General features: G+C 52.7%; 1 protein-coding gene across 1 annotated transcript; it reads right to left on the reverse strand.

The window, feature by feature from the left end:
• Nucleotides 1–7306: 7306 nt before the first annotated feature.
• On the reverse strand, nucleotides 7307–16447 carry IRF8 (interferon regulatory factor 8). The gene is made up of 9 exons (XM_049806265.1): nucleotides 16422–16447; nucleotides 14384–14558; nucleotides 13022–13205; nucleotides 11913–12001; nucleotides 11351–11462; nucleotides 10963–11010; nucleotides 10048–10434; nucleotides 9623–9738; nucleotides 7307–8510 (listed from the first exon to the last, which is right to left on the reverse strand). The coding sequence occupies exons 2-9, from the start codon at nucleotides 14555–14557 to the stop codon at nucleotides 8334–8336; spliced, it is 1287 nt and encodes a 428-aa protein (XP_049662222.1). The 5' UTR covers nucleotide 14558; nucleotides 16422–16447; the 3' UTR covers nucleotides 7307–8333.
• Between the last annotated feature and the right edge of the window lie 621 nt (nucleotides 16448–17068).

Consider the following 17068-nt stretch of genomic DNA (forward strand, 5'->3'; position numbering starts at 1 on the left):
AACGTAGGTAGATGCAGCAAAGCAAACTGGCAATTTCTAAATATTTGGGATTCTTACAAAAGAGGTGTCCAGACTCTCCTCCAAAATAAAAAGAGACTATTTTTTCTGGGGCACAGGTATAAAAGCATTCCCTAGATTGATCGCGCTCTCTATTTTTCTAGCTGTGCTCACTGGGAAGACCAACCTGCAGACGCACTGCCTTTTGCGTCCTGCAGACGTGTCCATGAGCCAGATTTATCTTGGGGAGAAGTGGTTACTTCTCAAGAGAAATACAGAACAGAAAGATCCAGACGAGGGAATCACTTGTTTCGAACCACCGTGCTGCTTCCACATACCTCGGTCCCCCCACCCCATGCCTCCCCCAGGAGCTGCAGCACCCAGCTGATGGGGACCTGCTCTGCCATTGCTGTGCAAAAAAATGGGGAAACGCTGGTTTTGGTAGGAACCTCCCCAGGAGCCTCAAGAAGTTTCGGGTCCCAGGGTGGATTTGCACAGCATTGGCCTAAGGTGCAAGGCTAGGCAGGGAATGGGGCTGTTTGGTGTGGGATGAGACTGGGGTTTGAATGAGAAGGGTTGGATTAACCGGTGGAGGTGACTTTGCTGGCATGAAGAGACCAAGGTGATGTTTGGTGGCCCCTGGACACAGCCGCTGCAGTGTGGCATGGGTGGAGACCTGGCTCTGGTGCACCAAGGCATCTGACGTCAAGGAAATGTGTGTTTCCTTTACGGCCTCGGTGAGCAAATGGGCCATCGCTGAATTACAATTCCAGTTTCTGAGCCGGAGCTCAGCACCAAGCTAAGAGGTAGATGCAATTCCCCATCACAGCCAGATCCAAGCGCCACATTCAGGACAGCTGGAGGCTGCCCAGCGGCTGCTGTTTCAGGGTCATCCCTGACCTCGTCCTCCAGTTGGGGTGATAGAAATTGCTCCACACACCTCTCCCTGTCCAAATACAGCAGCCCTGCAAGCATCCGCACGGCACAGCAGCCTCCTGTGGCACTCAGCTTGTGGGCGAGGGCAAACAGGAGAAGTCCCGTCCACACACTTTGCTTTCCAGTGCAACGGAGACTGTCGCTGCCATCTGCTCTCCCTCAGCCTCGAGTTACAAGATACAGGCTACGTTTTTTTTCTTAAGGCAGCTTAAGCTCACAGTTTGGCTCAGCAACACCCGGTCTTGCAGCAGAAAACAGCAGACAGGTGAAAGCAGTGCAGGATTCACGGCAGCTGCTCCCACACCCATGCACCATCCTCCAGCACTTTTTTTCTTGGTTCATTGCAGTGGAGATGAAGGAGATGAACTGGGGCAAAACTCCCTTTGAAGCCCGTCAGAAGAAGAACCAGCAACCGTAGCACATCGGCAATCGATATTATTGAAATCTACAGCCTACTTGCTCCAAAATTCAAAATCATGCTATCATTCATGGTTCTCAGTCTTACCCTATAAAACATCCAGCAAAAGTAAGGAAACTTTACATAACCCATGTGAGTTACACTCTTATCCGTAGCTGGAGAAAGTCTTCTGAACACCCAGCTACTCTCACACATTGGGGGGGGGGGGGGGGGGGGGGCGGAAGAAGGAAAAGGAATGTTTCTCCAGCTTGGAGTATCTTTTTAATTGCCACATTTAATTGCCACTCTTTGTGCAACAGCCTGAAACGCCCTTTTGCTTCTTCCCATTTTCATGAGTGTTTTAGGGCTGAGTTGAAGTCCTTCCATATTACTCTTCCAAAAAGCAAGAGAGGCCCAGGTTACCTGGTATCTCGGTGGGTTGTGACTCATACGTAAAACTGTCTGACTGTATTTTATGGTGCCAGATACTTCGATGCATCAGGGTGTTTGTGTTATTGCAAGCAAATTGCATGCACTAAAAATAGGCTCAGAGCAGGACACAACATCTAGGCTCATGCAAACTCGAGGGGAAGGGAGGGGATTTCAGCCTGGACCTTGGTTTCACAGACTTGGTCTCATAATAAACCCAAAAGTCTGACAAAACAAAGCAAGTATCATCGTATTTCTTCTCGCCCCTGCGTATTTTTGCAGCTGTGGGTTGGGTGGAGCCTGTTTTCATGACCTTGTATCTGGTGTTAAGGCAAAGACTTGCAGGAGGAAGAGGTCATCAGTCAAAAATGGATTCAGAAAAATAAGTGGCTGTCATGCTTGCTGGAGTTTGGGATCTCCTTTCCTCTGCGTGAGACCTTTCTGCAGCCAAGCCTCACTTGAGGAAATCAGTAGGCTGGCTGTCTCCGCAGGCTCAGATCCTTCAACTTCAGCCTTCCCACCCTCAGCTCTACCGACCACCTCATCTCCCTTCTTATCCAGCCCTGATGAACCTGAGATGCCCAGAGCTGTCGAGGTGCCTTCAGACCATTGCTCCCCTTCCATTGCCTGCACAGGTCTTACTTTAGGAGAGCTGTGCTTTGACACATGAACCGAGTCCCACCAGCACATAGGGTGACCGTCCAAAGCAAGCGTGAACTGGGAGTGCCACATAATGCCAGTTTGAGCACTGAGCAGTCACACAACGATTCAAGTCCTCTGAGTCCCACCAAGGACAACTCTAGGTGGGTTTTCCTGCCAGGCTTCCTTCACAAGGCATCACTGAGATGTCCTGGGCGATAAGATCACCCAAGGGGGTACAAACCCCTTGGAGAGGGACGTACGAGCCCCCATGCAGCTCTCCTGCCTTCCCGAGGGCAGGGAGGACATGTCCTGCCGCTGGTGACCATGCGAAGGAGGGTGCTTCCCATATTACAACACGCTTGCAGGAAGAGCCCAGAGATGCTCGTCGTGGACAGGCTGCTGTGCTGAAATGGGGGCATTGAGCAATCAAACCAGTTGGAAACCCTGGTGTCTAGAAATAAAAAGTGACTGTTTCTTTTCTAACGCCTATAGGGGCCGGTGGGGGCCCACACCAAGCAGCAGCAGCAGGTTGGAGGAAGCAGCTGTAGCTGGTTTACGTTGTATTCCTGAGCAGTTCAACTGTGAGCTGGGACCTACGATTGAATTGTGGTCGTCTCTCTGCACAGAGCACTTTTGGCCTCCAGAGCTGGATGGAGATGGCTGCAGAGCTTTTGCTCTTTCTCCAGGATGAGATGGGCTAACTCTCAGGAGCTTTAGCAGGACCAAACCTCACCTTCCTTCTTCCCAGTCCAGCAAACGTGTTCTCCATGCAGGAGACTTGTCACCAGGTAACTCCTCACCATGCATTTCAAGCGTGTAGGAGGGATGGGTAGAAGAGGGTTGTCCTCGCAGAGACTGAATTCTGCTCCTGAAGCCACATGCCACGGTCCTTTTTGCATTTGTTGAAGGGCACATCATGGGAAACTACTGAAGCACATTAAGGAACAAGACTGAGAACGTTGCAGGATATAACCAGGCTCATTTTCTCCCACGGAAAATGCTTCCCCAGTGGCACAACCACCTTCCAGCCATGACAAATCTCAGCAGTAAGGTTGGCTTTAAACCCAAATAACACCCCAAGTCAGTGAGCAAAGCATCAGGTTTATCAAGTCCTTTGCAGCACCTAGAAATCAAAGTACTCCAGCGTACACCACAGAGTAGACGTCTTTATGTTGGAAGACCTTAGAGAAGGGGTCGATAGAAAATTCCCTCACATTGTCTGCCCTGCTCCACCCTTCTCTGCTGGCTGATAGGAGGATTGGGTAAGCACATTGCTCCTTCCCAAACATGCTTAAGGAGAACCATGTATCTCTCTTGCAAGCAAAGGTCAGTCTTCCTCCCTGGAAACCAAGCTCCTCTCTCTTTCCCATGTGAAATTTTCACTCTCCCCTTCTGCTCCTGAAGGCAGGAGTTTAGCGTAGGCATCTCCCAGAAAGTACCTTCCCATGTCCTCAGGGATTGCAGCCCTCTCCAGAGGAACAGCAAGACCTGGTACCTGGGTTGGCCTTCCCGGGAAGCAAGGAAATATTTCCACATCAGGTGGGAGCTTGATGACATTACTGCTCCAACTCAAACACATGCTCAAGGTGGAGGAAATCCCATTTGGACAAGCAGCAAGCATTTGGGAGATGGCAGCCTTTGAGCTTCTCATTCATGCTACCCATGATCCTGCTACACCAGTGAGACTCATTCAGTGGAGAGGATGCAGCCTGTGCCACAGATGCTGTATGCAGTGGGTGCTGCATCCCCAGGATTTGGGGATGGGACCCTCACCTGAAGACGTGGGTCACTGTTGGGACTTGCCAACAGATGAGCCATTGATGAAGAAGAGCAGACACCAGGCACAGAGGTTTCACTTCAGTGAGGCCATAGAGAAGAACCCAAGTGAACAGAAACCAACGAAAGTATTTGAGTCTCCGGTCACCCAAAACCACTAAGATTCGGCGCAGCTGCACCGAGCAGCTCACCGGAGCTGCCGGGGATCAGGCAAGGTGCAGGGACGGGTGCTTGGGATGCAGGTGCTGCCTCTGGGTCGGGGCATTCCTGGACACCACCAGCACCAGCTCCCCAGCCAGGGTGATGGGGACGGCAGTGCCCTGCCTGCCTGACCAAGAGGTTTGGGGAAAAAGTATGAGATGTGCAGAAATTCCTCCTGGCTTTTACAAAGGCTACCGCAAGTCTGGGCCAGAGCATCCCTTAGTGCAATCTGGTGTAGTTATCTCAAAACCTGCTCCTATCTGCTGGTCCTTTGTGAGTCAGCATCAGCCTCGGAGGCTTCTCCCATGTTGGATTTCAGGATGGGGAAGTCCAGCTTGGGCCAAGCATTAAGCATGAACCCAACACTACTGTGAGTCCTACCCAAGACCTGAGCAAAAAAGGGGACCCTGCCCGCAGTCCTGCACCCCACCGTCTTATCCTTCTTGCATCCCACCTCTGCCATAAGACCCAGTCCCACGGTTTCCTTCCCAGTCCCCCCACACCTACCAGTTGTCCCCTCTTGCATGTGGCTTGAAAGCCATTGGGAATGGGAGCCGTGCTGCTGGTTTTACACAGCAAGGTCCCAAACCGAGCTCTGGGCTCTGAGGCACGATAGTAACACTAAAAATAAACAGTGCAGCCGGGTCCAACAAAAGGTACCTCTGCTCCCCACCGCTCTTCCGCGGTCTTGGGGTGGAAATTGAAAGAGCCCTGAATATGTAGCAGGTGGCTCCAGGCAAGCACAAGATGGTGGTTTCTGAGGAAGGACTTGCACCAGGACATCTGGGGAAACCGCAAGCGGTGTTTATGGCATCCCAGCCTGCAGCCCATCATGTGTTTCACAAGTGGGCACGGGTTGTTCCAGCGCAAACCGCAGTGGGTGCCTTGCTCCCACCTCCCGCCTCCCCCTCCCACACCAGGCACCTCACCCACAGGGAGGTGAGTCTTCCTCAGGCTCTGAAGGAGCACAAAGGACAGGATTAAACCCCACGGGGGACACCGCAATGGTCCTCAGGAGGAGCAGGGAAAGGCTGGGGACGAACACTGCCAGTGCACCTACGAGGTGCAATCCCCACCTCCGTGACCAAGCATCCCGTAAGAGCTTACAGGAGTTGGGGGACTTCATTGCATGTAGGATCCTGGTGCATCCTCAAAAATCTCGGTCTGCAGCCATCTCCGCTCAGAAGCGCCGAAGCCACGTGCCGCAAAGCCTGCAAGGGACATGTTCAAGAGTGCAGCGTCCCACTAACAGGGCTGGGGCATGGAGAACAGCTTAGCCATAGTGGAGTGCTCATAGCATAAATAACTTGGGCCTCCCTTAATCCTAGTGTATAACCACAAAGTTTCAGCTAGGTCTTCCATCTCAGAGCACTTTTTAGGTGATGGAAGTTGTGTGTTGTACACTGTGCACCTACTGCTTACCCTTGGAAGGACCCAGTCAATCCACTTTGGCTGAGGGTCCTCAGGTCTTAACCATGCCCTCACCACACACTCATGCTTTGGGAGGCCTCTGTCGTTAATAGAAAAAGGTAGAGCAGCAAAAAAGGGCTGATCTGCTGTCATGGTTTAACCCCTGCCAACAATCAAGCACGACACAACCGCTCACTCACTCCCTCCCCTTCAGTGGGATGGGGGAAGAGAATCAGGCAAAAAAAAGTAAAACTTGTAGGTTAAGATAAAGACAGTTTAATAGGACAGAAAAGAAAGGGAAAATAATAATAATAATAATACAATACACCAAACAAGTGATGCACCATACAATTGCTCACCACCTGCTGACTGATGCCCAGCCAAAGCCCTGAGCCATGGTGCCCCTGACCAACTCCCCCCAGTTTATATACTGGGCATGACATAATATGGTATGGAATACCCCTTTGGCTCCACTGTCCTGGCTGCATCCCCTCCCAGCTTCTTGTGCATTCCCAACCTCCACTGGCAGGGCAGTATGAAAAGCTGAGAAGTCCTTGACTTACTATAAACACTGCTTAGCAATAACTAAAACATTAGCATGTTATCATCCTAAATCCAAAACACAGCACTACACCAGATACTAAGAAAATTAACTTTATTCCAGCCAAAACCAGGACATCTGCTTTGATATCCAAGCAGGGAAAAGAGCTTTGCATCCACCTCCTCAGCATCTCCTAAGGAGACTGGATCTCCAGGCATCCCCTTCACAAGCACCTACATCCCCCAGCACCTTGGGTACCAGGGTCACCCTATGAAGGCACCCCCTCAGCACATGGCAGAGCCTGCTGTGGGGAAGGAGCAGGTGGTGGGTTTCCATCACAGGGGGCAAGGTGACAGATCAAAACATGGTCTTCACACCCTTCCAGAACCTCTTGAGGTGCTGCCCCAAACACAGGCTTGAAGTGAAGGCAGGTAAGGATGCAGATGCTCCATCTCCACTGCTGCAATATTGATTTTGTTGTTTGATCAAGGCAGATGCTCCCTTTTTGCCCTTGGTTCTCCCCAAACAACGCCCACCACCACTAACCCTGCCCCATGAGAAAGGTGGATGGAGAATACAGCAGGGAACAGCTCCACCAGGCAACGAAGGAGGAAGGGACCACAGTATGTCTTTGAGCAGGACCATAAATAACTGACCCCCATCCCATGACCTTGGAGCATCACAGCCCACATCAGCACTGTGGTAGATGGGCAGGGACCCATCTTCATGTTCCCTTGAATCAAGGCCCAACAAGCGATACCCTTTTCCTCACTCCATTGCATTACAGCATTTTGGCTCATCTCTCCTGCCCTAGAGATGAAGCCAGGCAGATACGGACCAGGAGAGAGGTGACAGCAGAGGCTTAACACAGACCCCACTGCCAGAGCAAGTCAGAGATACCAGGCTCTTTCCCCCCCCCCCCACCAAAGATACAACACCCCACTCATCGCAACCAAAAACCACATTGCAAGGGAAAATACAAAATATAGCACTTTAATTGCAGAAAGATAAAAAAAAATTTAAAAATTTCATAAACTACAGGCATGAAATAAATAGGCAGCTTAGTAGCACACACACATGTACAGTCCTGGTTCGTGTCCGCTGCAAGGCACAAGCCCCATGCCCAAGCAGCTCCCCCGTGCTGGGTGCACACACAAAGCGTGTTAATGAGGATTTACACATGGATGCCGCTGCCTGGTCACGCTTGGGAGAGACCAACACATGCGTTTGGGAGGGTGAAGCCAAACTAGTCACACTATGCTGCAATCTTTAAAATTAAAGATATATAATATTTATATAAACTCTGTCTCTGGTTAGGAAAAATTAAGATTCCTAAGTTCCTGTATTCAACATTTACATATATCATCTCTGCATTGGTTTCCAAATTTCAGAATACTTTGGTATTACAAATAAACATATAAACCTCTCAGCAAAAATAAAGAATTTGAGAAGGGTCTCCTTGGAAGGCATACCCTATCTTCCATCAGCAGGACTCTTTGGGGGTGAGGGGGGAAACCAATCTGATTTCTGGAAAGAATTTCCTACATTTGAGCATTTCAAGGTTTTTCCACGAGTCACCTCCTACCCAATTGCTATTCTGAGCAAGGTCCAAGTTGCAGACCACTGGGGCAGGTCGTTATAGCTGTTGATTTTCAGTTCTGCTTGACTGGCCATTAACAAAGGCAACGCAAAGCACTCCCAGCCCTAACCTTCCTGCACAGCTCAGATGCTCCCTCCTCCCCCTGCCATTAGCTACAGACAACAGTACACGGACTACCCTGCTTGGTACAAAAGTCATTTTTATCAGTTTGGTGTCTATGGGACAGACACTGAGCATCCAACCTAATTTCTCAGCAATTTTTACTGCTGTATTTATACAGCCTCCAGACTGGAAACAGCAAAGAACAAGAACCAACTTTCCAAAAGGAGAATTTAGGCACTAATGGAACCAAACTGGGTCTAAATCAACCCGAACCACCGCGCTATGTCCGCGGAGAAGGAGGCTCAGACAGCAATCTGTTGGTTTTCTCTGAAGAGTGGCCGCTGGTGCGTCCCACAGATGTCCTGGAAGATCCTGTACACCTGGTCATGCTGCGTCTCATCGGCGATGGGGAGCATGGGGCTGCTGCTGCAGGTCTTCCTAGCCTCCTCCACCACCTGCCTGACACACAGCTGCTCCACCTACGCAAAAAGACAAAGTCATGAAGAGACTGAACGAAGAGGAACCTCTTTGGGCATCTCCCACTACTGCCATCCACCCCCACCAGGCCAGGCAGCAGGGTATGGAGTGGGAGAGACATAGCAGACCAGTTTGCCAAACAGACACGGGTGGCCAGGGCCAGCCAGGCCAACAGGTCCAACGCCACAAGCCACCTTGGCACAAGTACCTCTAGGAGAAAAGCAGTAGCCACAAGAGCTCCTCTCCCAGCAGAGCTACAGGGAGGCGGGACAGGCTGGGGGATGTCCCAGCACACGCAGAGTGATCCTCTGGTGCGGACACACCAGGCAAGAAGAGGTGACCAGGTCAGAAAGTTCTGCAGGGAGGCATAGGACCAACCTCAGAACTTGTAAAATCCCTTCCAGGACCTCACAGACTTGGTGGGTCTCTGCTTGCTCAAGGGTGGATGCAACACCCTCCCTGCGCCCTCCATGCCATGTCCCTGCTGCCATAGCCTTGTTGGCCCAAGGAGGTCCCACACTGGGTGCAGGCTCCAGAAACACCCTACTCATTGCTCCAAGGCTTTGAGACCCCCAAATTGCTTTAGCTTCTCCAGGGAAAAGCTTCTGTCCAGAGCCACAGGGACTGCCCCTCTCATCCCATCCCATCCTTCACCCTCCTGAAGGTTTCCCAACCCCACTGCTGTCCACCACGGTTGTTCACCACATCTGTTGGCTGTTCAGCTTGAGGCTGTCCCTTAACTCAACCTTTCCAGGGATTTATTCCCCTCTTTCCCACAGGAGGGGGCAGAGGTCCCAGTGCCAAGGAACAGGAGGAAAGAGAACAAATTTCCTAGCAGCTTAGAAAAACTTTTGGCATTTGGGAGCTTTGTTTGCAAACGTGATCTACCCAGACCAAGGAGCCCCTGACAAGCAGCAGTCCAAAGACCTCTCAGGAGGCTGTGGATAAGCCGATACTCATGCCACACCTGCCACCTGACTAATTCAAGCACCCAAATGACCTGTGGCTCCAGGGGTTGAAGCTAGAGCCCTGCTTGGGGCAGGGGACACAGACAATATGGTCTAGACAAGGTGGGAAATTCAGCAGCAGAGCTCCAAAAGGCATCCCTTCATACCTGGACAAGGATGAGTTTACACCGCAGTGGCACCGCATCTGGGAACTCCTCTCCGAAGCACAGCATGACCCTGCTGTCTGGGAAGTGGCCCTGGTTATTATAATACTGCTGCAGCTCTGCAAGGAGAAGGGCACAGTTGGAAGCTGCCTGCCTTCGCTACACAGCTTCAGGACCAAGCACCCTGCCGCAGAAGAAAGCTGTTGGTTCAAGAGAAGCCAGCTTCGCTGTGCAAAGCCTCCAACCAGGAGGAGTTTGCTGGTGACACAAGACACCAGGTTATTCCTTCCTAGATCTGGTAGCATCAGCTACTCATCAAGAGCATGGGTGATGGACAGGGATTACTCCCAAGTGCTCCAAGGCCAAGGGCTCCACCCTTTCAACCCCACCAAGCGGACAAAGAGAAAGAGGGAAGTGCTCCTACAAACCTCTGAAGAACAAGTTGGTGTCAAATATCTTCACCACCTCATCCCGGTCCAGTTTGTTGGGCCTGTCCTTGTAGACCACGGTGTTCCCACTCCAGAAGACCCTGCCCTGGCACAGCCTCTTGATGAAGATGCCCTGCTTGTTGCTGTGCAGCAGGACACCCCTCTCCAGGTGCCCAAAGAGCTTCCTAGTGATCTGCTTCTGGCGGTCATTCTGGATAGCATCGGCCGAGGGGAACCGCACGTGCTCCAGGGCGTCTGGGGCGTACAGCTTCTCGCCGTGGCCGGAGGGCTGGCTGAGCGAGATCCGGCAGCCCTCGGTGCACGAGGTGGTGATGTGACCCACCAGCCTCCCACCGTAGTAGAAGCTGATCACCATCTGGGAGTAACCTGGGAGGAGATAGGCACATACACCACCCGTCAGGAGAAGACAAACCCTGCCTGCTCTTCCCTGCAATGCCCAAACTCCATGAGAGTAGCAAGATTTCCTGGGAGCAAGCCTCACTTGATGGAGGAGACCTCCTACTTGCTAGAGGACATCTTCTCCAGCGCTCAGCCAGTGCTGATCAGCAAATGAGAGCTCCTGATACTGAACCCCCCTCCTCCTGCCTTTTCTCCACACTTCTCTTGCTGTGGGCAGATTTCCCCACACTAAAGTCGCAGCTGATCCCAGCATCCCAGGGCAGCTCCCTGTGCCAGGGCCACAGCCACAGGACAACAGGCAGGATGTGTCCTTGCTCAGCGTGCAAACCCTGTGGATGCTCAGGAGGGCACAGGACCTCCCAAACCCAGAGCAAAGCCTCCCCCCAAGGTGGGGAGCAGAGCCAGAGCTGCCTTCTGCCACCACACACACGAAGCTGAGCCCCAAAGAGGCATTTGATGGCCGAAGTCCAGAACCGAGCAGGGGAGCTGCCTTACCCGAATGATGCTGCTCGTAGCTGGAGTATCCGTTCATCAGGGGCAATGCTGCGGGCAGACAGAAAGCTGAGCTGTGCCTGCACGCCTGGCTCCCAAACCCCGATCCCACACTATCTCCCCTCCACCAGCAGCCGCCCCCCGGTTTTCTCTCCCACGTCCCACACAGAAGATGCCAGCAAATACTCCCAGGTGGATTTAATCTTGTAAAATGCACACTGTCAGGTGCTTGGTACCAAGCACAGTGTTCATCATGAGTACTTTAAGCATTCTTAATAAGGAAGATAAAATACAACTGTTGCCCATTAACCACTGCTGTACAGTAAGTTTTTTCTGCCCTGAACAAAAAACCCTGTCCCATTAAACACCACACACACTGTCAGCTACTTACCAGGGCTGGGCTGCTGCACCCACCAGTCGGGTATTGGGGGGTTTCTGCAGGTCTCCTGGAGGGGTGAGGGGCTTCTCTTGATCATCCCCAGGTATTCATCTACACAGGGGGACTGTGCGAGACCAGACACCAAGATCAGAGCAGTTTCAACACCTTGGGCAGCCACTGCCCTGCACTGAGACACTTGCAGCACTCAGAGAGGATCCAAATGGCAATTCCAACGGGATGCCAATGAATTTTTTTGGTTAGAAAGATCAAGTTTGGCGTTCCCCAGGCCGTATGCTCAAATAACACCCTCAAGAGCTACCGAGCAGAAGCAGCCCAAGGTGACACCACCAAGAAGGGGAATAGAGCTGCAAAACAGCCACCGTCCCCCAGCAAAGGTCTCACCTGCCCGGAAAGCGAGCTGTTCATCCCAACCACGCGAATGAGCTGCGAAACCCGGCGTTGCTCATCCCCAAAGCTTTGCAGATTGAATTTTAGGAAGGCATTGCTATCAGGCAACCCAATGCCATCAGTCCACCTCCAGCCAAGGCAACCTGCAGCTACAGCAAGGGCTTACCTCTTTGATGAGGTCATCGATTGCAGAGGAACCGCAGTCCATCTCCGTGACATCATTCAGGCTGCTCCCGTTGGCAATGCCCGCTTTGCCTGGAAGGAGAGGCCGGGATGCAGTGAGGACACACACCGCCCCAGCCTTGGCTCATCTCGCCATTGGGTTTTAGAAACCCTTCACCCCGTGAAAGTTATGAAACCGAGAACCACAGCGCAGCAAACAGCACCTCGAGGGGGCTCGCAGCCCCATCCAGAGCTGCTTTTCAGGACCAAAAACCCATTTGAAACCCACTGCCCCAGTGCACAGTGACCAGCAGCAAGGCAAATCAAAAATTCAGCTGCTAGCAGAGACAGACCTAGAGTAGAGGAAAAGGTTGGGGTTTTTCTGAGCACCCCAGAGACCAGGGCTGCTGCTGCTTCTCCTTTTTCTGCCAGCCACCCCAAGCACAGTCATGCTGCTGGTGGGAACCTGCAGTGCCATTTGCATAGCAGCAGCAAGCCCCCCGTGTGAACACGGCTGGAGGAGACCGAGATGCTAAAGGCAGATTTCCTGACAATGAGATATTTTTTTTTTCACAAGTTTTTTTACTTTAAAAAAATAGGAAAAAGCACACACACACCTAACCACAAATAGAGATATACTTAGCATGACCTGTGCCACACCGGACATCACAGCAGCAACTGCTCTCTGTGAAACTACCGCTACTCTAATCACTGCTGGTAAGAGAGAAGGGATTTATTGCAGCTCCCTGCCATCCACCCAGGGCAGGCATTGGGAGGACAAGGGGTTGGGGCTCAAGTACCCCCCAAGTGGAGACAGATTTTGGATTTGCCCCTACACTACCCTTACAGTACAGAAGCTTACGTTTCCTAAGCAGCTGTTTAGGGGGTTAAGGGGCTAGGAAAAAAAAAAAAAAAAGCCTGTCCTTCCTTCCCCTCCCTGCCACCACAGTGACACAGGGGACATCTTCTGCAAAGCAGGAAAAGCAAAGCATCACAGCAGAGGAGCAGAGTCTGGCCAGGAAGCTCTGCTCAGATGTAGGTCAGCAGCACAAGTCCGCGGTTACTCACAGGACTGACCTGCACCAGGGGTCAGCCCTTTATCAGGGCACTCACATTTCTGTTCCTCCTCCGGCACGATCCTGTAGACCTTGTAGGGCTCAGAGATGTCCAGCTGGGACCTGTCTGTCACCTCCTCGAAGTCAGGGCTCTTGTTCAAAGCACAGCGCAGCCTCGTCTTCCACGTAGCCGGCTCAGCTTTGTCACCTTCTTTGAACTTGCCTTTGAAAATAGCCCAGGCCTAAAACAAAGGAACAAAAATAAAACAAATAATCATTCACGTGAGCTCTGCAAATCCCCTCAACCCCAAGGGTGAAGGAGCTGGGGCTGCAAGGAGCATTTTGCATCTTGCTCTCCTCGCCTCTCTGCCCCTTGCACCCTCTCAACCACCCCATGCGTATTCGCCGTTTCACTCCTAGACTGCGGACACGTGCACGGCTGCCACACGTGGGAACGGGTATTTGGGTGCAGGGCAGCACCACCTGCCCCAGTGATGCACCCAGCTGCAGGAAGGGCTGCAGCACCCAAGTTTTAAAAAGCAGAGGTCAAGGTCCTAATACGCAGCTTCATCTCCGCACCGACAGGTCAGGAGCTGCTGGAGATGCGAGGAAATCGCTGCTGAAGCGGTGGTGTTCCTAGTGACCTGGTAACACCTCAATTAAAAGTCAAAATAAACCTTGTTTTCCAGCTCCTGACTAATAAACAAAAGCTGGTTTCTTTTTAAGATCAGAACATCATTTGTGCTTTTGGTGAGAGAATATATTTTACCACTAAAGGGAGACTGCAAAATATGTATTATTTTGTAAATAGATATTTATATATTTTCAGAAGGCTGAATTCAATGCCATCCTCGTAACTCGGTGCTCCCAAACCAGCTGCTAACCAGCAGTCACTGCCCTGAAAGTGAACTCGCTCACTGGTACAGGTATTTGGAAGTGGGGACAGAGGGAAGGGAATTCCTGGGGAATAGCCTGACCTTTTTGGTTTGGGATGGAATTTTCCATTTTTTCCCCAAAAGTGGAAATCCCCCCCCCCCCCCCTTCAATGAAATCCAAAACTTCCTTCCCTCCTGCAAAGTCTTTTTGGGTTTTTTTTTGTAAATCCAGCCTTTTATCAAGAACAGCCTGGTAAGAAGTTTAGAGCAGGTCAAAAGGAGCACGTCCAGCTCCTTCTCATGTCAGACCAGGATTCAAACATGCTGAAAACAAACCTAAAACCGGTACCAACATTTGGCAAAAAGAAACAAATACCCCCAAAAGAGCCTGGGAGACCAATTGCAGGGTGAAGCATCTCCTGCAAGGGTTAGAGATGCAAAACCCAGAGACAGCATGGACATCTCCCACCAACAGGCCTGCCAAAAAGGTTAAAAAAACAGCGTCGCAGAACTGTCGAGAAAAGACATTAACCATCTGTCCCTACCTTGAAAATAGAAGCATCCACCTCCTGGTTGTAGTCCTGTTTCCCAGCATGTTTCCACGGGATGCGGAACATGGTTTTCTCCTCATTCTCCCAGATGAGCCCAGGGTACAGCTCGCTATCAATCTGCTCAATCAGCCACTGCCGGAGCCGTCTCCCACCATTGCGGTCACACATCCTGGATGGAGCGAGAGGTCCAAGCCCCGTTAGCTCCCCCAGGACTGTCCCACCACAGCTGGCGTACAAGGAGGGATCATGCCATTGCTGTGGTTTGCCACACGCACAGCTGGTAGTGGCACTGCCTGCAGAGACGAGCAGCTCTCAGCAGCTCTGCAGGTCCCACATGCAAATCTCTGTACATGAAAATCCCCTCCTGCTGCTTTTATAATAAAGAAAAAATCAAGGCAATTTTCTGTGAGTTACTACAAATTCTTCCTCCAGCTCTATGAACCAAAGCTCTTGCTCACAGAAGTAGGCTGGCTTGGTGATCTGCTTACTCCTTTTTTTTGCTGCGGGATAAGTTACATAGGAAGCAGATGGATGGGGATTAAGCGCCCGGTTGTGCTGTCGCCTGAACAAGTGACATTGGGACAGGCCATCCCAGGGCAGACACCCATTAGCATCTGCAGGAGACGGGAGACAACTGCTGTCCCTGTCTGGCACAAGGGTTTGCCCCGTAGGAGACGGCAGCCCCTCTCGCTGGGCACTGCCTATTTGGGGAGCAGACATTTGGTTCCAGGCGGCACCCGGAGTCACCGCAGGGATGGCGGTCGCACAACCAATCCTCTCAAACAGGGGACCAATGCCAGGATGGAGCCGGGTGAACTCAAGCCACCCTTGCTGGGGACCTCCGGTCATTTTTAGCCAAAACTACTGGGTGACTTCATGGAAGACCCAGGAAAAAACTTCCCTTGCCCAGCTGGAAGCAAAGTGCCAGGCTCAACCCTCCTGGCATCCCCCATCATCTTCACAGCAAGACCCACAGAGACTTCAGGAGTTGGTGGCCTGGCAGAAGGGACCAGCAGCCCCAAGATGATCAGCCCTCCAGGCCTTTTGGGCTCACAGCCCTCCTCCAAATTTTACAGGACTGCCTCTCCCTTGTTCTTTTTTTTTTATTTACTGCCCCATGGGAAAGTTTTGGGGTGACGACAAGGATGCTCCCAGCACAGCCTGAGACCTGGCGGTCCCTGCTTTGCCACAGGCTCACAGCAGCTCAGTGCCACCAAATTCTGTCCCTCCTCCATTACCCTACTGCTGCACAGCAGGACACACAGACTTCCCCGGCCAAGCCCAGCACAGCTTCCGTTTTTAGGGATGGTGCTAGCTAACACCACCAGCCAAAACAACCCCAAGGGCACAGCGCTCAATCTCAGCTGCCCCTCCAGAGCTGGATGCCCCAACGTTACGTGCCACAGCTCATCCCAAGAGGGACAGGGGTACACACAGCCTCTCTGCAGACTCCCTTGCACCTTGCAAACACTTTGCACCTGATCTATGCCAAGACAAAAAGCCCCGTAAATGGTTCTCTTCCAAATCAGCCCATTTTCTAGGATTGTTCCATCACTGGCAGAGGCCAGAGCTCCATTTCCCCTCCACAAAAGGCTGGGCAAGCCCTTCAGGCTACCACTAGCCACATGAGCCACCACATACAGGACACAGCCAAGAAGTCATCCCCACGCACCAAAGCTGCGCGCCCACCCCACGCCAGGAGGGACAAGCAGCCAAAAAAACCCCCAAAAACCTGGCTGGCAGAGGCACCACCACAGCTCATCACCTTCCCCATCCCAGCTCCAAACCACCACCAAACTCTCCCCAAACCCCCCCAACCCATCCTTGGCTTTGCCCTGGAATAAGGACAGCAGCACCATCTCCCACCAGCCCAGCACCGCTCAGCATCAAGCGGGCTCACTCCCTGCTGCCTGCTGCCCCCCGCCCCCCCACGCACGGGGGCTGTAGACATATGGGGTCGGGTTCAGTCCCAGCACCCCATAACCCCCCCTGCCCAAGGACCCCCGTGGAGCAAACGGGAGGCCGCCAGTACCTGCGCTCACGATCGCTCCGCACCAATGCCCGCTCCCCTCCACCGCCCCCTGCCTTTTATAGCGGGGCGGGGAGGAGGGCCAATTCACGCCCACGCCCCCTCGAGCCTCTAAGCCAATAGCTAGCCGATCCCTGCCCAATGGAGGGCCGTCGCTGTCTCCGGCGATCCAATGGGAAGGCGGCCAGTGGGGGGCTAGCGGCCGGCGCCACTTTCTCTGAAGAGCGCGCCTTTCCGAGAAATCAGGGGAGGGGGGCGGGGCAGGGGGCGGGGAGGATCCGCCCACTTGGGGGTCTCTCCCGCGCCGGTGGGTCTCGGGTCGGGGACCGGGACCCCTCCGCCTCGGGAGGGTCCGTCCCCGGAGCCGGCTCGGGCCGTCCCGGGCTGAGCTCAGCCTCCCCAGGATCGGTCCGGCCCCAGACCAGTTTCCCCAGTCCCACACCAGTTTCCCCAGTCCCACACCAGTCCATCCCCAGTCCCGAATCGGTCTCCACAGTCCCATATCTGTCTCCACAGTCCCAGACCAGTCTCGTCAGTCCTAGACCAGTCTATCCCCAGTCCCAGATTGGTCTCCCCAGTCCCACACGAGTCTCCACAATCCCACACCAGTCTCCCCAGTCCCAGACCAGTCCATCCCCAGACCCAGACCA

This window comes from Accipiter gentilis, chromosome 7 (genome assembly GCF_929443795.1).
Source record: "Accipiter gentilis chromosome 7, bAccGen1.1, whole genome shotgun sequence".
NCBI classification, from domain to species: domain Eukaryota; kingdom Metazoa; phylum Chordata; class Aves; order Accipitriformes; family Accipitridae; genus Astur; species Astur gentilis.